Source organism: Phyllostomus hastatus, unplaced genomic scaffold (genome assembly GCF_019186645.2).
Source record: "Phyllostomus hastatus isolate PE091 unplaced genomic scaffold, TTU_PhHast_1.1 phas_scaffold_21, whole genome shotgun sequence".
Lineage (NCBI taxonomy): Eukaryota > Metazoa > Chordata > Mammalia > Chiroptera > Phyllostomidae > Phyllostomus > Phyllostomus hastatus.
Genome location: NW_025334017.1, coordinates 36,019,333 through 36,041,705, shown reverse-complemented (window position 1 = coordinate 36,041,705; position 22,373 = coordinate 36,019,333). Strand labels below are relative to the sequence as shown.

At 41.8% G+C, this 22,373-nt stretch overlaps 1 protein-coding gene across 3 annotated transcripts in view; it reads left to right on the top strand.

Annotated features, from left to right (window-relative positions):
* ENPP2 (ectonucleotide pyrophosphatase/phosphodiesterase 2) overlaps positions 1-22,373 on the top strand; it is a 95,394-nt gene that overhangs the window by 8,160 nt on the left and 64,861 nt on the right. For 2 of the 3 annotated variants that reach the window (XM_045861216.1, XM_045861215.1), the window contains exons 1-2: positions 14,189-14,340; positions 14,534-14,636. In XM_045861216.1, the coding sequence (XP_045717172.1) occupies positions 14,308-14,340; positions 14,534-14,636 (136 nt within the window). In that variant the 5' untranslated portion in view covers positions 14,189-14,307. Of the gene's footprint in view, positions 1-14,188; positions 14,341-14,533; positions 14,637-22,373 lie in introns of those variants that run through there. The other variant, XM_045861217.1, reaches the window with a different exon arrangement.

The following is a 22,373-nucleotide window of genomic DNA, read 5'->3' as shown; positions in this document are numbered from 1 at the left end:
CTTTGTGCAATTATACAGCTATCTGAAAATGGTAATTATTTTTATTGTTGTTGCTGTATTTATTAATGTTATTATCAGAATATGGCAATTCCCTGTTCTTTGAGCAAATTGTTCAACTTCTTTTAAATAGGATTATCTCAATTTATCTGTGTGGTTCAAGACCTAATTGCATTCTCTCATCACTCTGACCTCTGTATGTATTCTTCCTTCATAGCTCTTATCAGTAATTGATATGTTATAGATTTTGTGTCTTTCCCAGTCAGTAAAATGTAGCAGATATTTGGGTTCTTTTACTAGTTGCTGGTGTCTTTTGGGCCTAAAACAGTGCCTGGAACACCATAAGTTCTCAATAAAACATTTGCTGCATAAGCCCGTGAATGAATGCCAAATCCTCTGTTAGATGTTGACCGTGTGGAGGCTGCCGGCCCACAGCAGCTCTTACTGTGCTTAGCGTCATCACTAGTAGAATATGGTGCATATTGAGGGCAGAATCAATGCAGAAAGATTGCTGCCAGCGCCATCAGGTGCGAGCTTAGTTCTAAGCCCTGGCATCTCCTCAACTGTGCTGTGGTTGGGGTGAAACAACTAGGTCATTGTCAATAGAAAGGTCACATCAGCCTAAATGCAAAAAAAAAAAAGTTTCAGAATTTTAAAATCAATTCTCAGGAAGAAGTGGAAACAGCTGCAGAAAGGGAGGGAAGACTGGGAAAAGGAGAAAACAGCTTCTTTTGCAAAATATTTTGTCACATGAGGCCACAGGCTATAGACATCTGTGACCGAGACTTACCCAGCCCCAAACCTGAAGGCATGCGAAACCAGCTGCGTCGGGCAGATGACACGGGAAGAGTGCGTGGGTATAGCGGCTCCAACCTCCAGTGGGTGCCCACGTGGAAAACTTTGCAGAATCTGTTCTGTTTCTGAGTGGTGAAGGCATGAGAGGAAATTCCTCAGCTGCCCTCCAAAAGTGAGATGGGAGGACTTTCTTTTAAAAGCAATAAAACTAAATGTACCATGACGGTGTGGACTATGGCAAAAAGAAAAACAAAACAAAACAAAACTTAGAAGTGGGACTGGTTAGGCAGACTTGCGTTTGAATGAACTTGTGTGAACTTGGGCAAATGAGTTAAACTTCTGAGTCTCTGAAAAAGAGAAAGCCTTATGTACTTTGCAAGATTGTTGAGAAAGTTCAGTGAGATCATTTCTATAGATGTCGGCTACATTCCAGGTGCTCAGCAGATGGCAGCCGTTGTTATTAACAACCAACACTACATGGATGATTCGATTTAATCCTCACGACGACCCTATGAGGGAGGTACTGGGATGACTCCCCATTTACCCAGGGGGAACTGGAGCTCCAGCGTGGTTTCCTAACTCCAAGATCACACAGCCAGTGAGCATCTGAGCCACGGCTCTAACGGAGCCTGACAAGCCCCGGATTTCGGTAATTAGCAAGTTGTATAACATCTCTTCTGAGTGCAACAGAAGCTTAGCAGGACAGCAGAAGGGCCAGGACTTCTGCATTCTCTTGCATAATACTCCAGTGGCCAGCTGAGGTTATTGGATTTCAACTTCTAAGCGGCTCTGTGTTTACCAAGGATTATGTGAGACCTATTAAGGCTGGGAGAGGCAGCATTAGGGACAGCTTGTCTTAGGCCTGTCTTCTAGATCAACCCAAAAGGATGTTACTCCGTCTCTTGCTTACGTCTGTCAAGTTATTTTGTGAAAAGTGTTTCTTGCTCCTTGTCTTAACCTAGCCCTGACCAGTGTTCCCTTTAATTGGCATGAATTACATTGCACACATCAATTATATATCTGTCTGTACCTTGGTATATCTATACCTATACTTCCTTCAGGAGACACAATAGTAGGAACAAGGTGTGTATAAGGGTCTTTATCTTTCCCGTTGATTTCTCCCGAAAAAATAAAACTGAATTTTGGTTATTTAATTTAATTAGAGTAGTTCTGTGCTGGGCATTATGGAGGGAGGCCTCAGCTCCCTAAGAGTTTTAAGAAGAGAGGAAAGTAACAGATGCCTAGATTTGGAAAGGACTTCACACGCTGTGTAGCTGATCTTCCTCTGAGTTTTGATGCCTCATAAGAGTTTCTGACCAGCAGCGCCCAGCCTTTCCTGGAACAGTGGCTGTGAATTCTTGTTCTGTCAGAGAAGCCTGGCAGCCCTCCTTGCTAGGAAGTTCCTCCTGTTATGAAATGAAGCATGTTTCTCTGTAACTTTTCGTTTTGCCCAAGGAGGGACACATAATGAAACCCATATGTCTCGCATTGCCCTTTGAGTATTGAAGAAAGACAACCACACCCGCCCTCTCCCACCATCCATGCAGGGCGCGCAGGCTGCACAGTTGCGGGTTCCCCAGCCACTGGCCAGGAGGGGCGCTTAATCAGTGTCCCTTCTCCAAACACCAGTCAGAGGGAGCCTTTTGAAACAAAATCAGATTATGTCACTGCCTGGCTCAAACCCCTCCAGTAGCTTTTCATCACGCCCAAAATGACACACAAAGGTTCTGCTGTGACCTTCAAGGTCCCGCGTGAACCAGCGGCCCGACCGCTTCTTGGCCATCACCTGCTATTGCTCGCTCCCCATTTCTCACTCCCCATCTCTCACTCCCCTCCCCGGCCCCACTGGCCTCCCTGATCTCACACAGTGCTTCCCCATCTCAGGGCCTTCTTCCACGTGGTCATCCCTCTGAAGACACCTGCTTCTGCCCTCACTGCATCCAGATTTGTGTTCTGTTGCCATGGCTTCAGAGAGACCCTCAGTGCCCTGATTGAAAACAGCTCTTTCCATTTCTCTCTATTCTCTTGCTCTGCTTTGTTTTGCTTATCTTTTATCAACTACCTGGCATTGTATTTCTTCTCCCACTAGAATGTGGGACCCATGGGGCAGAGCCTTTCTTCTGTTCACTTCGCATCCCCAAAGCCTGAAACATACTAGGCGTTCAGTAAAAGCTGGTTGAATAAACAGCCACTGAATGAATGCATGAGTGGATTGGGTAACATGGGCCCCTCGTCATTCTGATCATGCCTCTCTCCATGCTCTCCAGTATGAGGTCCTAAAATGAGACATCCAGAAGCGAACATGGTCCAGATGGATCTGGATAGTGATTGTTTATTAAAGGGACCTAAGGTGGAATGAGGTCATTTGGAGTTGTGGGCTCCTGTAGAACTGGTAGGCAACAAAAACCCCCAGGCTTCTTTGAGAAGAATTGTTGTCAATTCTGGACTCTCTCCTAGCGTACATTTGTACAACTGAATTTTGTATTCTCTCTCAAGAATGTTATCTTAGATAGGTCGATCTGGTTCTCTCTCCATTTCTGTTTCAACTCTTGATTTGAACCTGTTGAGATATTTCTGAATGTTGATTCAGTGCATGGAACACAACACATGGTAGCTAGCTGTCACTGGAATATTGAGCTCAAGAACATACCCTGTATCCTTGATTCAGGAGTCCAGAAGCCACTGTCTACATCATCTCCACACACATCTGCTGATGCTCAGGATGCTCAAGAATGGACATTGAAATCATAGCGCAGACAACCTTCCGTATCCACACTCCTGTTTGCCCAGAGAAGCCACTCAGAGGAGTAGGAAAGCAGGACCCTGCCTCAATTCCACACCCAGGTCTCCTCTTTTGCATACCGACAATGTCAAGAGCAAAAAATCTGTAAGACAGGAGGACCCCCTGAGGAGGGGTGGAGTAGAGGTTGAGTGAGCTGGTTTGCAGGATCCTCCACACACACCTGCACACGTGAACCACCGAACTCACCGTGGTGTGATTTAACAAACTGTTAAACTGTTGACTTCCCGATCTCCCAATTAGAACATGCTTTTGACCTCCAAATCCCTGAGAGCAAGTAGTACTTGGCCCAGACTGAGCTTTCAATGAGCATTCGCTACTGTGGTTAGTGCTTACTAAATCTGCGTCAATCCAGTAGTCCGTGAGTTTGTAAAACTCCAGATTTCCTAAATTCAAGGCAGTTGTGTCAATGACAAGCCTTCTGTTTGACCTGTTAGGAGCTTTGAAATGACATGGCTGTGATGCCCACCGTTCTGGTCACTTCCTCATGTCAGTAGTCAATTCTTCCTTTTTGGGGTCAAACAAGGTCAGCTTAGAACAGAAGTTTATCTGTGGCTTCTGGTATGTTCTGAGCTAGGAGACATTATCAGGTATTAAAGACTTATCAAACATTTATCGGATCCTCTGCTTTTCATAGACTCTGGTTTCTCCAGCAAATCGTTGAAATCCCCCTTCCTTTGAAATCTTGCCAATTTTGAAATCCTCATTGGGAAGTCATGGAGAAAAGGCGGTTCCCCCCGTTCATAGGTACTTGAACATGGACAAGTGGCCTGACATATTCGAGCTTGTTTTCTCATGTATTGACAATGACAAAGTACTGTAATGGGTTTTATGAAGATTAAATAAGGCAATATATGTAAATGTCTTTGGTAGGTCGGCTGGCAGAGAGCAGGCAGTTACTAAATATTGGCTGCCACTTACACAGTATCTTCTCCATGCCAGGTATGGTATACATTACGTTACTTGCTTTTTTTCCTTTCCCTTCATCCTATTTGTCATTTGAGCTGTCTGATCTTCCTGCCAGAGGTACTTTAGCTCTGTGATCTTGCCTATGAACGCCTTTCGGTTTTATTGATTGTAAAGTGGGTCGGCGGAGTGAGCCTTGATTCTTCTGTCTCTGAGGACTGTGTGCTTTTTTTTAGAAGTGTTCTTCAAATGAAAGACATTGTTCTTGTTTTAAACTGAATTATAACTGCATGTACCATTATTTACTTTCCAGTGCACAACGTAATGATTCAATATTTGCATATATAGTGAAATGACCACCACCGCGAGTTAACATCCGTCACTACACACAGTCAAGTTTTTTCTGGTGATGAAAATTTTAAGATCTCTTTGAGATCTCTCAGCAGCTTTCAAATGCGCAACACAGTGTTGTTAACTATAATTATCATGCTACACATTCCATCCTTTATTCTATAACTGGAAGTTTGTACCTTTTGACCCACTTTATCCATTCCCCCCACACTCACCCCCTGCCCCTGGCATCTGCCAATCTGCTTCCTGTATCTGTGAGCCTGGTTTTGTTGTGGTGGTTGCTGTGTTCAGGTTCCACGTATCGGTGAGATCATGTGATATTTGTCTTTCTCAGTCTGCCTTATGTCACTTAGCACAGTGCCTTCCAGGGCCAGCCACGCTGTTTCAAGTGAATTCCCATAACTGCCCCACGGACTCGGATCACCGTTTGTTGCCATTAAGATTCAAACCCTTTGAGACCTGTTGCTGAGAACTGGGTTTCTTCTTGGGCTATTTTATTTGAAAGTAAAGTGAAACAAGATACTTGATGGGAGTGGCGTGGCAGAGGGCCCGGCATGCTCTTCGGATATGATTCCATTTACATGATTATTTAATCATCTAATTATTAAATGATTATTAATCATTAAATAATCAACATGATTATTTACATGATTATTTAATCATCTAATTATTTCAGTGATGCTGTCTTGTTTTCACTGTACAGGTTTCACACATCTTTTGTTAAATTGATCTGTAAGTATTTAAAACTTTTTTGAGATTATTATAAGTGCAATTGTTTTCTTAATTTCATTTCACATCATCCATTGCTAATTTATAGAACTGTGACTGATTTTTAAATATTTCTCTTGTATTATGCAACCTTCTTGGACTTATTCATTGGTTTGAATAGTTTAAAATATGTTCGTTAGAATTTTCTATATACAAGCTCATGCCATCTGCGAATATAGATGGTTTTACTCCTTTTGATTTGAATGCCTTTTATTTGTTTTTCTTGTCTCATTGCCCTGGCTAGAAACACGATACTTAACAGAGACGATGAGAGAAGACATCCTTGTCTTGTTCCTGATCTTAGGGGAAAAGCATTTAGTCTTTCACCAGTAAGTATGATGTTAGCTGTGAGTTTTTGGTAGAAGCCTTTTATCAGGGGTGGACAGTTCCCTTTCATTTCTAATTTGTGAAAGTCTGTAGCGATCGTTTGATGGTCAGGGGAACCACAGAAGTGGCTGCTGCACTTCCTCCCCGAGAGGGAACCATGGTGCTACTCAGCCTGTGCAGATGCCCTTCCGGTGGCCACCATGAGCTTCCTTTTGGGTTTGAGTTCAAACACATTTCTTGAGTTGCAGCTCAAATTCTGGGGCTTCCCAATCCAAACAGAGGGACCTTATTATTTTAGTCAGAGCTTGTGCTCTCCAAGCTGTGTCCAGGGTCACCCTGACCTTGGCCAAGTAAGTGCTGCCCATTTTCTCTTGAGGTTGGGCAGAATGTGGAAAGAATGATTCATAACATTTCTAACTTTAATTTACATATAGTCTCACCACAAGGAAAAGGAATTTTCCTAGGACCTATGTCACCACTAAGCACCTATTATGTGCCTACCATTTCACTGAATGCTGAGAATGTGATAGCGGATAGCAGTCTTGTCCTCTTGTATATAATCATGGCTAATATTTGTGTGCCTTTTATGTTTCAGGCACCGAGCTACTTCCTTAACATGCATTAGGTCATTGGGTCTTCATGTCAACCCTGGGTGATAAGAACTACCACCTCTTTTTTCTTGTTAAAAGACATCTGAGTGTTAGAGAATTTATGCAAGGTCTCATGCTTGGGAGTGGCAGACCTAGGTTGGTCAGGTTCTGGAATCCAGACTCTTTTTTTAGTCTCTATATCTAGTGGTTTCTTCCTCCTGTTCTCTGGGAATTGATGCCCTTATTGTTAACACACAAAACATTCAGATAAAACAGGGAAGCATAGAGAGACGAGAGACCACTCACTGTCTTGGGTAGAATCTATCGGATCTTGAATCGAGGCTGGTGCAGTGGGTGGTGCAGTGGGTGGTGCAGTCGAAAGGGGGAATGTCGTGAAGATGCCGAACGTTGAGGAAGGCTGCGGATTGCTGACGATCTGGATGAGCGCAATGGAAAGAGGAGGACGTCAGGGCTGAGATTCAGCGTGAGAAGTGTGGATGCAGAAGTGAGCTTGGATGCTTTGCAGGAAGAGCTTGACTACAGTGATGGTATCCATCACTCATCGAAGAGAGATCTGGCCTGAGGCAGTTTGGGTCTGATTTGGGGATGTGTATACTACAAGGAAGGGTTGGATTGAGGGGAGTATTAAAATAGTGAGATTAATTTAGTTGTTGGTTGATGTTTTGTTTTCACTAATTGCACTCCTCAAATTTCCAGATTTCTGTGAACGTGCCTTGGGAAGAAGGGAAGTGTCCACTTAGCTGGGGTCCGGGCTCCCCACCCCCACTTAAAGTAGAGCCACTGCAAACTTAGATGTTCTTATTCATTTTGAGATTTGATTTGAAAACAGGGTTTTGATGCTTTTAAAAAAGGGTTACAAACCACTGAGTTAGCCAATAATTCTGCTTTACAGATGAAGAAACGTGGGCTTGAAATGACACAGCCAATTAGTAAGAGAGCAAGAATTCAAGTTCCAATTCAAGTTTCTTGATGCCAAGTCACTTCATTCGATAAACATTTATTGTCTGGCTATTACCTCTGAGGAGAGATGCAAAGCCCGTTGCAGTGCAAGGATAACTGGTCCGTGCATTTGAACAGATCACAAGGGACATATGAGTGCCTAAAAAGAGATTACAGACAACGGAGGAGCAGAGTGCAGGAGCCCATTGCTTTGCATGGGAAGGGGAAAGGCAGAGGGGTGGGGGGTGCCCAGAGAGGTGGCCCCTGACCTTCACGAACATGTTGGAGTTTGTCAGGGAGCTCAGGTGGAGAAGGGCATTTTAGGCCAAAGAAACAACACATCATAAGGAATGAAGGTGTGAGAGAACACAACTTAAGGAATAGCAAGTATTTCTCTAATTAAGAAACTTAATATTTATTCAGCATTCTTCTGTGCCAAGCATTGTGCTAGGCACTTTGCATGGATTATTTCCTGTAATACTCTTAAGAATCCTAGGACCTGGAAACTGAGGAGAAAACTTGAGTCTTAGGCTGGAGAAGGGTTATGTAAGATCTCGCCGTTAAACCTGGTAGAGCTGGGACCTGGATCCAGGGAGCTCAGTTTCAGATGCAGAGTCCTATGTGCTTTGCTAAGCAGTTTGGATTTTATTCTCTAGGTCAGTGATTTTCAAACTTGCATGGCCGTCGCCTGGTGGGCTTCTTGAAACATGGGTTCTGGGCTCTAACCCCACCACCTCCGAGTGTCTGGTTCGGTAGGTCTGAAAAGGATCTGCATTTCTGACAAGTTTCCTGGTGGTTCTAACTCTGCTGGTCCAAGAATCACACTTTGAGAACTGTTGTGATGGGCAGCCACGGCCAGGTTTCAAGTGTGGGAGAAAAATAATCAGGTTTGCATTTTAGGCAGGGCTCTCTGGTCGACGAATGGGAATCGATTACAGGTTGGGTGAGAGGGGACTCAATGAAACGGCATCTGAAGGGGGCAGAGGACAAGAGAAGAGCCGTTGAGAGATGAACTTCTTCTAATACACACTTCTGATACACACTCAAAGCATGAAGGGATGATTCCAAAAGTGAAAGGAAAATAATTTAGGTACTAATAGCTCTCAGAAAGCTCTGATACATGATGGTAATCGTTGTCATTAATAAGCACAATAAGTATAGGTAGAGTATCTGGTTAGAACGGAGATGAAAGGGCTGTGGTAGAATAAACAGTAGCTTTAAACTTGCCAGGAGCAGACTTGAAGCTGGCGGCTTTTTTCGATAGCTGCGTCTGGACGTGTCGAGTTGAGGCCCTCGTGTGGTGTGTGGTGTGTGGTGTAATAGAGACACAGCATATTGCAGTGGAGAGAGGACTGAGCTGGCTTAGGGCACCTGGTTTCTGGTCCTGGCTCAGGCACTTATCCTGTCCCTCTGGGATGTCATGGGCCTTTGAACATCCACTTCTCCACCCGCATGGGGAGCTGAGAACAGCTTCCCAGCCTGTCTGTGTAAGACTGGCAGGGGAAGGATGAGAGTCTCCTATCCTCTGGTGAAACTTCAGGGAAAACATTCTTTTTTCTCTGGTTATATATACCCCCCCACTCGTGTTCATGTATTCCACAGCCCACAGTACACGATAGACCCAAAGATGAAAACTGTCACGAGGTTCATACACATTCTGATGGGCCATCTCGTCAAGTGGTTCCAGCCTTCTCCCATTAGCTGAGATATTTAGCAGGCGGGTTTCAGAGCAGCTGAAAAAAAGTAGACTTAAGTTGGGTTTTGAGTTTTAAAATGTTTTATTACAAGGTAGACTTAGGGACAAGGCTGGGTTATTTCCTGGTGGTAATCTCCTTGAAACTCAATCGTGAATAAATGTATTTAAAGTGTTTGAAGTCCAGTATAACTTTAAGTCGACTTCCTTTTTTGATTTTTAAAACTACTGGCCAATGCTTTAAAGCTACTAGCCTGTCCCTTATTTTAGCTACCTAATTCTAGAGTGTTGGCAAATGGCTGTGTATATATATTGAATATATATATTGAATATATATACCCATGTCTTTCTTATAAGCTAATTAAAACCTAAGAAATGACTTCAATGGGTATGTGTTTGGTCATCTTAATGGCTGAATATTCATGAACTCAGGAGTCATACTTTTACATCTTCCTGCCCCTCAACTCCTATACCCAATTCATGAACAAGTCTTCATCTTAACTCACCTGGGTCTCTCCCTCTGCACCACCACCATAACCTTGTCAGTGGGAGGTGTCACGATTTGTGGTCTGGATTATTGACCTTGTTTCCAAACTGATCTATTATAACCATTCTTGACTCCCTACATTTCATATCCACATAGTACAGAGATTAGCACTTTAAAATCTGATTAAATTTCCACCTGCTTAAGCTCTTTTAAGCCTTTCCATGGCTTTTAGGATAAAGACAATACCACCTTCTGTGACCATCGTGGCCCCCATGAACTGGCCTCTCTACTAGCCCCTGCAGTCTCATTTCGTTCCATGCTAACTTTTGCTTTCCCTGCACTAGTCAACCCGGCTGCTGGGTCATCACGTGCACATGCTGAGGTCCACCCCACACAGAGCCTTGGTGCATCCTGTGCCCTCCATCTGGAAGCTTTTCCTCCTCTCTCACCTAGTTACTGCCACTTCCCTTTCCATCACGGCTCAGTCGGAGCCCCACGAAGTCTCCTCCGACCCTCCTGACTAGATCAGTCCCAATTATAGTAATCCCCCTTATCCGTGGTTTTGTTTTGTCCAGTTTCAGTTATACACAATCAGTCTCGGTCTGAAAATATTAAACTGAAAATCCCAGAAATAAAAAATTCAGAACTTTTAAATTCTGTGCTGTCTTCATGCACTCCTGTGCCTATGTGGTGATATGGAGGGTTATGTTTGGTTCAGCTCCCTGCATAATACCAGTGCCCAGAACAGTGCTTGGTGCACAGTAGGGGCCTGTGAATATTCCTGCAATGAGTGATTATCCTGAGAGAGCTGAGATTGTTCTGGCGTGGGGGGCTTCTGCTTACACTGCATCAGGAGTAAATGAAATGCATAGAAGTTTACCGTGTAAATTGAAGTCATTGAAAGATGTGACAGTGTTGATTTCAGCTCTCAATTACATAATGACTAATGCACAAGCCTTGTTTGCATTTGAATAGTCGTATGCTCTTTCTCCACTGGAGACACCCTCCCACCCACGACATAGATTACTCACAGACCTTCGCATCTGTGGTTTAGAATCTCAGGAGGTGTCTACTTTATACACATTTGCAGTCCTGGGTTGAAGGAGCGATTGAGCTGGCTTGTTTCTCTATTAGCTGTTAGAATGTTTTGCTCAATTTAGATTGGCAAAAGACTGTTGTTCTGTTTTTATTCCGAATTTCCTTATAGCCCTCCACCAGAGCAGAATTTAAAAAAACAGGACTTAACTCAAAAAGTTTTAAAGAAGACCAGGAAGAATGCACGTGGGTGTTGTCCTCTTACTTTCACAGTGTACGTGCTGTAGTTATTGCTAGTTGGCACCACTGCAAATAAAGTGGTCAGCAATTGTGTAACATCATAGTCTTAGAAGTATTCTGGGAATGGTGTTCAAGCCAAATCAAGTCATGTTAGTTCTGCACGAGGAGAAACTGGATATAGATAAAGTTTGAATCAGTTCACGAAGATTTCGTAATTACTGCAGGAGGCATAAATGACCACCCTCAGCTCCATCTCTTTCAGATCTCCCTGTTAACCACAAGCCCTCTTACCTTAATCAGAGCTTGGGAACAAGGATTCACAGAACCATTTCATGAAAAGGTAGACTGTGCATTTGTATAAATGCAACTACTGTATTGCAATTAAGCAATACACACACTGCTGCTTTGTACCACCAGCAAAGTACATAAAAGACCGTTCTGCTGCTCACAGTTTGGAGATGATTCCCAAGGAGGAGCAGTCATGGTTTGTCATAGAGAGATCTAAACTTTAATGCCCAATTTGTAGTAAATGCTATTAATTATATATCAAAATTACATTATGAATCAGATGGAGCAATTCAACCTTTAGGGCATAAACAAATTAACTCAGGGTAATTTATTCTAATGCTCCATTGCTCTAAATGTGGTCCTTACATTGCTTGCATCAGAAGCCTATTGTGCCAGTTCTTGTCTGGCCCCTAAACTCCCCCTTCCCTTTCCCTACCCCACTCACTTAATGAATTAGAATCTCGGGGAATAGGCCATAGGTGTCAACAGTTTATACAAGCTCTCGGAGTGATTCTTACACTGAGGAAAGCTTGAGAACAACAGAGTGATTTCTATGGTCAGAGACTGTCACAGATTTGTTTACCATTCTGGGTTTTCCTCTGCCAGGGGGCAGTGTTTTCTGAAATACAGCCGGATTAGTAAACCACACTGGAGGCTAATTTTAGTCTTTCTCATGCATTTTCTTGATTGCTGACCCAACCATGGATGACCTTATACCAAAATCTTAAAACCCAGAGTAGGTGAGCTTTCTTAACTTGGTTTTGTTATAGAACATTTTGGATGATATTTCAGTCATTTTAATTGGGTTTCTAGACCTGTGCATTACCGGACTTTTGGTTTTCTCTATTTTGGACAATGAGCAGTATTAATATTTTTGAGAGGTAATTGTATGTTGTAGTTGATTTGATGCCCGAGGTAGGGACTTTGGTCATCCTCCTGAGAATTAATGTACAGTGATGTCTTGTAGTAAAATTCTGGCTAGCTCTGGTTAGATAGTGTGTGCGTGTGTGTGTGCGTGTGTGCGCACACGAGTGCGGATGTGCCCGTTAATGAATTCCATATGTACAACGACCCGGTGGAAGATAAAGCTCTTTGGCAGAACCGTTAACAGCCATAGTGGCTGTGCTCAATCCTCTTAGATAATTGGTAGCAAGCGCTGTACAGAAGCCAATTACGGATCAACTTGGCTATTACACTTACAGCTTTTTCTCCCTGCACAGCTACTCTGCATGTCCAAAAAAAAAAAATAGACAATGTTTAGCTTCTGAGTCTAATTTTATTTTCCAGGCAAGCCTTCATTATCTCCAAACTGAGTTTCCACAATGAAATGTCAGCATCTCAAGCTGCCGGACTCCGGCAAGGGCTGGGGAGCTTGCAGAGACAGGAAGGCAGGTTTTTAAGAACATTTGGAACACGGTGGCAGATGATGCAGTCACAGGATGTTGGCCCTTTTCGGTTCATAGCGTGTCTCTGTAAAGACAGTCCTGCATCTTGAAATTTAATATAAGTAGTAGAGAAATCTTACATGAGGTTAACATTTTTCATAAGCCTTCCTAAATACCCGACTCCAAATCATTTCAGTATGGCACACAGACTAAAGAAAGAGATTTCCATAGAAAAAAATCATGAGCCTACCATCTCACAAGAGTGCACAACTAAGGGGAGTTTAGAAAGGCGGCTTAAACTTTGCCAGTGCTTTCCTTTTCTCAATGAGCTGTTACTAAATCCTAGAACATATAATGCAGCCCAGGCCTACTGTGCAATCCACTGTAATAAACAAATTCTTGCTTTTGTGCTATCCTGTTTCATTTGAGCAAAGCCACCACTCCGTTGCATGGTGAGTAGTGTATTTGTTTATGGATACACATGTGCTCTGCACCCCAATGATTTTCTCTTGCTCTCACCGGGCTTGGCGAGAGAGAAACCAAGGACAAGCCTTCTTCCCTCATTTGACCCTCATTTGAATGCTAAAAGCATACGAAATTTATATAACTTTCAGATTTAGACGTCTTGATTTCTTTTAGAAGTTTCCTGGTTGCCAAATAGCTTAGGAAAGAAACTTCAACACTCACAATAGTTGCAAAGGGTGCAGTTTTGAGGGGCTGGATGATAATTTAACTGGAAATTAACCAGGGAAGTAGTTCTTTAATGCTGAGTTCTTGCACCATTGAGATTTCCTTCCTAAATTCAATCACTAATAAAGCTTCCCCCTCCACCCAACCCCCTACCCGTCCAAGAAACAAGCTGACAGTTTTTTTTTTTTTTCAGAAGAGGAGGCAGAAACTGAAATTATTGTGTCCCTCCTCAGAGGGCAGAGGGCTTTCCACTGCTTAGCTGGCATTCCCGTGTTTTGATAAAAGTTACTTCTCTAAACTCTCACAGCATGGGGAAAAATAATGCTATCTCTTGTGTTAGTTACAATCCTGGTAGATTTCATCGTGAGAAACATTTGAGGAGTCAGGAGGAGCTGAGAATGTGGCACTAGGAACAGGTCGCTTGAAAAGCCAGAAAAATAAATACATGAGAAAGACAGGGAAAGTTATTAGGGTTATAAATTATAAAACTGTCCTTGTTTTCTTTCTTTTTTAAAAAAAATAAAGCCGTGAGGTTGACGACACTGAATGACTACATTGTAAACCTTCAAAGCTTAAAACGAGCATAAATCCCTTTCCAGTTCTGTTTCTTTTTTATTGGATAAAATACATTTGGTTTCTTTTTTAAAAACCATGTTTTTGTGAGGGAAGGAAAATGAACACGAGCTGTTACTGGTAACAGCAACACAAGAAACCCTCATGTTAGCAGAGGAAACCACATGAAAGTCTGTGTGTTAGGGGAGGGACCGATAAGGGGGAGGAGAAAAGGAGGGTGATGTTTCCAGCCTCTTCTGCTCAGAGCTGCGATTCGTGCACCCGCTGTGATGACATAAAGCTTTGGGCAAATCAGAGCAGCCTGTCAACTTCCCAGGTGGGATTTCTTGTAGTTAATAGACGGAGCTCAGAGCCCCAAAAAGCAGTGCATTCAGTGGAGGCAGAGAACACACTGCAAAAAGCCTTTCCCAGAACACGCTGTCATGGCCCGGAGCGGCACGTTCCAGGCACATCAGGTAGGAGAAAGGAGGGAGGACAGGGGACGGCCTTGATCTTTAGAACTGGTTTCTGATTTTGGTTGTCTTTTTGTTTTAAGAAAAATAAAAGACAGCCCTTGATGGTGCATTTTTGGAAACTGTGGGATTGGGTGGTGATATTGAAGTCTTGTCTAGCTGTTTCTGACATCCCTGTCTCTTCTTATTCCCTTAGGTGATATCTCTGTTCACTTTTGCTATCGGAGCCAACATCTGCTTGGGATTCACAGCACATCGAATTAAGAGGGCAGAAGAATGGGATGAAGGCCCTCCGACAGGTAAGGCTGGCAACTGTTTGCATTTCAGATCTTTTCAAAATCAATAGAAACTCATTAAGAAAGTTGTCTTTAAATAGTTTTGCAGTGTAACTATTTTACCCTTGATTTCTCCAGAATACAACCAGCTCTGGGTATAATTCAGGTGAGAGGACATGGTTTTATTTAATTAGAGGACATTGATGATGGCTTCATGATAACTGGCTATTTAAGAATTTTTACCTTGACATTCATAAAGGTTGAGAAAAAATGAAAACTCTTGTGTAACAGACAAGGCTAAACTAGAAACGGCGAGGACAGGTGCTGGTTTAGTGTGGGAGACGGGGGAATCTGACTCACTGTGATGTGGTGTTGGATGCAGCATTTATCTCCAGAAAGTTCTGACTTAGGCAAAAAGAGGAGTGGGAGTAAAGAAGGGCCGTGAGCTGACTTGATGAAACTGTAGAAATTTAGGACTGTCCGATTAAGATTTACCTAAAAGAGGAAAAGCATAACAGGAAGGAGGTGCTTAAATCCTGACCTCACTGTTTTTTCCTAAGGCATAAAACAAGGTGAGTTTCAGCAGTGTACCTTGACTTAACTAATAGAGCTGCAGTGAAAGGGTTTCCTTTTACAATGCGCTGTGCCATAAGCAGTGCGGGGATTCTTATAAAGGAGCTCCTTGTGCAGACGGAGGGGGCTTAACTGACCCGGTCTTAAGTAATGAGTTGGTTAATTTCCTGGAAATTGGAGCTGCTGATGGTTTTATAAATAAAAATTACATATTAAGTAATGGGGACTCTAGGGGGCAATATTTTCTTGACTTTCCCTGACATCTCGACATGCTTGTCTGCCTCCCTGTGAATGTTGTATTTCTCTCTGTTTCTCGACCTGACTACTCGGAGACTGTCACCTGTCTCCGCTCAGCCAGCGTGAGCCTTCGTGAACCAGGTTATGATACATATATTGTTAGAGTACTGTTGTCTTCACATCAAGGGAATTTCCTTTGTATCATGCCAGAATTATATGAGAAGTCATTGAGTAAGGCTTAGTGGGATGCGGCTGGGGTGAAAAGTGAGAAAACAAATCATAAAAATTGCACCCCCGGGAACCAAATGGACACAGGGAGCTGTCTGCTGTTGGGAAAGGAGGGGAGAGTGGATGCAGGCTGGAGAATCCCATTTTTATTGGTAACAAATGCTCTCTTCAAAGACCTCTTCTTCTTGCTCCAGACGAGCATGACTCCCATTCACACCAGCTGTAACTGCAGGACTGGAAGGGGGACCGATGCTTAGCACGGCCCGCGAGCCAGCCGGCGGCTGGGCAGCCTGCTGGTTCTCTGCAGTGCGCCTTCAGAGGAACTTTTCCCTGTTTTGTGTAATGTATCGCATTGGCTGAAGCTGCCATTACAAGCTGTTTTCTTAATGAATGCATAAAACCCAGCCACTCATTATTTTCACAGTCGACTTTTTATTTTTTGGAAACCGGTCGTGAAAGCCCTGGACCTAGCATCCTGAGTTCATGTAACTTGCTGTGCGGTCTTGGGCGAGTCACCTGCGAAGTCTGTTTCCTTAGCTGTACCATGAGGAGCAGGCCTGGATGATTTCCAGTTTTTCTACTGGATTAAAAAAAAACAACAACCCACGGTTCTACCTACTCTGTTTCATTGCCTCTGATTTTATGTGCTTAGACTCCAGTGGAGAACTTGAAAAGTGTAGACCACACTTATTAAACCTTGAATATATTTTGTGTATAATGCATTGCTTCCATACATGATAAGAAATAGCAATAAGAGCTAATGAAATAATGCAACTTTTTGGAAGATAATATAATCTATATTATAGTAAATAAATCTAAGTGATCTTAAGTGTACTACAAAATATTTGCTTTTTGAATCATTTAATTAAGTCATGTATTATTTTAGGCCTCTATGGAATCTTCTAAAGTAATTTATTAGTCAAAATTCTACCTATAGGAAGCTTAGTCTTGGGATGCAATGCCATTTAAGTCTGCATTTTAGGAATTTGGTATGCCAGCACACTTTTTATTTTTAATTTTTCTATTGACGTAGCTTACCTGCTGTTTAGGCAAGACCGGAGCTATACTTAGGCAACTGGGTGAAAACAGTGCAGAGACTTGAAATGTTTTTTATCTTGTTAAACGTACTATGTGCCTAGAAAGGGCCTCCCTCAACATGTGTGGCCGGTTATTCCGTCAGCTGAGATTTAGCATCAGAAAACACTGGGTGAACTTTTCTATACACATCAGAACAAGACACTAGGAAGAAAGACAGCTGTGCCTGTGTTCAACGACACTTTCATGTTCTAAGAAATCCTGGGAAGCTCAGCGCTTCTAGATTGTTTCACAGAATAGAAGGGACACAAAGGGCGTTAATATATGGCCAGCTTCAGACTGATCAGAGCAAGACCTCCCATTCAAAAGCACGCAGGTTCTTGTTTGGTGAATGTAGGTCTTCAGAGTTCTCAACAATAGCTGGGAGCGTGCGACACCCACACAGCCCCTTGCTGCTGTACTATGGACTGGGGTGTTAGTGTCAAGGCTCGGGCAGTGCAAACACACTGTTATAATTAATTAACCAGCACACTTGTCAGCTGGATGTATTGTTGGGATCTAGTGATCTATTAGAAGTAATGGTGGAATAAGATGTCTTCTACCAGATCATAAAAGATCAATAGACTTAGTCGAAGATTTGAAATGAGCCAAGCTAGTTATAATTCTGTTGGGTAAATATGACGGGCAATCAGGTAAATGAGATAGCGGAAATAAATTTCCAATGAAAATGTGAGTAACAAGTGCAATTTAGTTTGATGTCTTTGCCCCATATGTACATCTGAGGCAGCCAGTCTGATTCACCTTTAAGGTTGCAAGAGACTTTATGTGTGTACAGGTGTGTGTACCTGTGCACCTATGTACATGTGCATGCATGTGTGCTTATGATGGTATGGTCTATTACACCAGCGTTTGTGCTAGATACTCTTTCAGTCTCCAGGGAGAATTGGGATGTCCTCTGACATATAAGTAACTTAATACTTGGAAGATGAAGGGAAATTTGTAAGCTTGTGAATATCTGACTAATCCACTTGAAAGTGCAGTTCAATCTATTATCCTTTACAGTGGCTTGAACGTTTAAAAGTATGCAAATATGAATGGAATTCATGGGTGTAAATGTGAAGTGAATTTATCTAACAACTGATGAGCAAAGCTTTCCTTTGTGAATCACAGAGAAACCAGACAATGATAACAGGAATACGATGGTTCATGCCCATTGGATAACTTTAGGGATCTCATTTTGCAGTGAAAATGAATTTTAGCTATTTAAAAGATGGGCTAGTAACATTTAGGAAGCTGCAAAGCTGGCAGAAATATCAGGCCAGCCCTGCCAGGAAAACTATCTCAGGATGCCATTGGACTTGGTGTTAAACTTACTGTAGAAATCAGGACGTTCCAGTCAATGTGCTGAAATGATCTGAATTCGAATCTAAGGAGGGCGTGGATTTTTCAGTTCTTAGTTACGTGGGGTTCTGGGGTAGTGACTTTTCATTTATCGTAAAACTATACCAAATCCTCTATCTTGTTTGTATGAACAGAAATTTCAGTCTTCAACGGTGCTCAACATAGATTCCTGAATCAACAAAAAAGTCAACAGATCTTCTAAAATCATGTCTTAAAGAGAATATCTGAAATAATTTGGACCCTATGGACAAAATTTCATGAACATAGCACTGTCGTTATACCCAGATGATCTAAAATTTCAGCCAGGCCTTTGCTAGCTCAAATTAGGCCTAGAGATCTGATTTTCCAACTGGAAAAATGGAGATCATGGTGCCTCTCTATTGGAAAAGATTCTTGAAAACAAAATGCCATGTCAATGCTGATGATGATACAAGGTGTTAACTATATAATGACATGTTTAATTTGTCTTCAATTAATATTTGAAGGCCAGTTTTTAAATTTCGATGGTATTGCTTTGACAGTCCCTGAGATATAAATACAACGGTGTTTCACTGTCTGGCAGCATGTTGCAAATCGTTCAGCCTGACACTGCTGACTGCCATCACAAATGCCGCTGGAGTGGTTTACAAGTTACATTCACATTAGTAATTTTTGAAACTGGAGTTTATAGAGATCTGCTTTGTTCTAGTGTTTTCTAGAAAAATAAGATTTTTTCTACACAAGGATGCTGTATTTATAAATATATGGGAAGTACAGGTGTTTGTGAACTTCCCAGGTAGAACTATTTATTTAACAAATGGTCTATGAAGCCCTTGCTGGCGTAGCTCAGTGGATTGAGCACGGGCTGCGAACCAAAGCATGGCAGGTTTGATTCCCAGTCAGGGTACATGCCTGGGTTGCAGGCCATGACCCCCAGCAACCGCACATTGATGTTTCTCTCTCTCTCTCTTTCTCCCTCCCTTCCCTCTCTAAAAATAAATAAATAGAATCTTAAAAAAAAATCTATGAAATCTGGCCCAGCAGCCAGGAAGAGGGGAGAATAGCAATGCTGGCAGGAATGGGTATTTCCAGAAAGTGGTGTATTTAGGAATCAGGCCTACAGGTGAGGGCTGCTTACTAAGGTATGAAGTCAAAAATATCAAGAAAAAATGACAACTTCCATACAAGAAAGTATGGCCAGGAAGAATGAATCATACGCTCCAGAAGAGGCATAAGACATGTTAAATTCTAGAGCTGGGAGGCATCTTGAATGCCACCCAGTTTCTCTGCCTCCTTTCTCTGCCCTTTGTACTTTGGGGAGGGTTGGCAGACATGGGAACACATTCTGGTCCAAGTCTTGGGATTACTGGATTCGAGGTCATACACGGCCCAATCCCTCTTCCCCCTTCCCTTCCCGCCTTTGTCCCTGAATCCACATCAGCCATGAAGGAATTTTGACATCTGTATCCCTAATTCACACATGCCTGGGAATTCTATCTGGAAGCTGTTGGCAACCCAGTCTTGAGTACACTGTTTTTGAGGAGATACAGCTTGGCATTATGAGTGTAAGGGCCACTCTTTCTTAACAAAGCTGCCTTCAGTTTACGGGTTGGTAGGGAGAATTATAGTTCAATGGAGTCAGCTATTGCGTGAGATTTAATTATTTTCAAAAACAAATGAGGGACACATTTAGAGAGGGATTAAGAAAATAGAAAACATCACATTGATAGAAGGAAGGAAGGTTAAAAATGGCTAAGAATTCATATAGGGATTTTGAAAGCAAGGAAAGAGATAGTGAGGAGACTAGAGGAGGGAAAAGCAAAGGGCACACGTGGAGGAGAATTGGAAACATGTTCTGGGACACCATGAAGAAGAGGAGATAGGCCGAGTAAACAACTGTGCACACCGTATTTTGAGATTTCTTCACATTATCTCAGCTATAAGCATAGCTAAACATATTTATGCACGTAGCTCATGGGAATTTATTAGTCTACTGTTGGGCTTCTAAGGAGTAAACTTATAGAAATAACTCAATGATAAGCATTTTCCTTATCTTTACTTTTACTATAAAGACTTCCTTCCTTTTTTCACATCTCAGTTCCCTTTCTCCCTCCCCTCCAGTTTCTTCTGGTCCAGCGTGTGCTGTTGGCCAAAGTCAGTAGAAAAATATGGTTTATGAACTGGAGGGAAGGCATTGCTTTGGAAACCTGACATTATTTCCTAAACTGAACTGGCGTGGTTTCGTATGTACAGTTTCAACATCCCGAAATCAACCATGCAAGGGGGTTTCTCATCTCATGGTCTAGTGAGTCTGTTTGCTTTAGTCAAACGGAGCTGATGCCATCAAGGCTAAAATGGGTGCTTCTGACTTCAAAGAGGACAGAGGAGTAAAGGATGAACAGGATGTTCAGATAAATGGCTTTGATAAACCTAGAAATGTCACTTAGCATCTGCTCTCCCCTGTGCATCTGTGTTTTTTTTTTTTATTTTAAAACTAATGCGTGCTGATTATAAAAAGTATAAACATGCACACAAGGAAACCAAATTATAAATTGCATGTCATAAATAACATTTATTAGGATATTTACATTTTATCTTTTTGTTTATTGTCGTTTTTATCCCTATTATAGGTACTATTTACTATTTTAACACTGTTCTGTACTTTAATCTTTTAAAAAACTTGTGTATATTTTTTGTAGATCTTTCCACATTAGCCTACATGGATCTGCTCATCCTTTTAAGGGATGGGCAATATTCCATTTATGGCTAGAGCGATTCTTTCTTGTACATATATATCTTGCAGATATATATGAGACAACTTCCTAGTAATGGAATTTCTGTGTGAAAGGTTCATAAGCATTTTAAAAAGGGATAGATATCTCTAAATTGTGTGATATTCTACAACATTTTTTTTTTTTATCTAGCAACAGGTTTGATGCTGCTTATACGTTCTGTGCATCAGAAAGGGATTATTTTGTAAGCGAGAATGAAGAGCAAGTTTTATTTTCCCAGACAGCTAGTTATTCCAGCACTACTCACTGATTAAACCTTCACTTACTGATTAAGTTTTCACTCTTCCTTTGATTTAAAATGTTACTTTCCTAATACAAAATAATATTGAATGTAAATTGTAATTTTAAAAACTGAAAACATTACAGTGTTACCTTCATTGTAAAATAAATTCTCATGTATTTGGCCCTGTTTCTTGTCCCCACCCCAGCTACTGACCTACTTATTTTCAGTACCAAACTATATATTTTTTTTGTACCAAACTATCTTAATTAACTTCAGAATATATTTTACTATCTAGGTCTTCACCAAATTACTCTCCCTTTTTAGTTTTCTCTATTTTCACATATTTATTTTGATAAACTTTTAATATTCTCTCAAGTTTCAGGTAATCTTGTGAATGCATGGAACCTTTAGGTTTATTTAGGAAGAACTGATATTTTTGTAATATGGATATTTTTACATTCAGGATGGTATGTGTTTCCATTTAGTTAAGTCTTTTAAAATACCTTTGTGTAAAGTTTTAATGTGTCCTTCATGTAGGTTCTACACAGGCCCTATTACATTTATACTTGGATATTTTATATTTTAGGTACTATTATGAACTAAACTTCCATGTAATTTTTGAACTTATATTACCTGTACATTACAAATTTGTGGAATTTTTCTCACTTCTTCCCCCACTTTAGTTGATTTTTAAGATTTCTAGCTAAACAATTATCATGCAACAATACCAAATGAGGATTTTTTTTTTTTTTGACAAGCCAAGATTGTCAGATTCACTTTTGTGCAACTCTAGTTACAGGTGTAGATTTTATGGCTGCGAGAGATTCTCAAAGTCTCTATTCCAATCGCACATGGTCAGACCATTCTCAGAACATTTAGGCTCAATTTTCCTCACGAAAAGCTATGGCTTTTAAAGTAGGGAAAGGCGCTCTTGTTTCCCAGCACGTGTATTGAAGTTCTCTTCTGTCCTGACATCACTGGCTTCCACAGAGACACTAACCCACACGGATGTGTAGTCATAATTGTAAAAAGTAATAAAACCAACAGCCAACACTTGTCACGCTTTCTATATGTCTGACCACCTGCTAAGTGTTCTGCACGGATTGTTTCATTTAATTTTCATTACAACCTCGAGCGACTTTTATGAGTCCCCTCGCTTTACAGATGGGGAAACTGGCACAAGGAAACTCAGAGACCTGCCGAGGGACCATGGCCAGCAGGTGATGGACCATGGCCAGGCTGCTTGGCCAGAGTGTGGCTGTGTTACGGAGCTGTACCCCTTCCCATGCCACG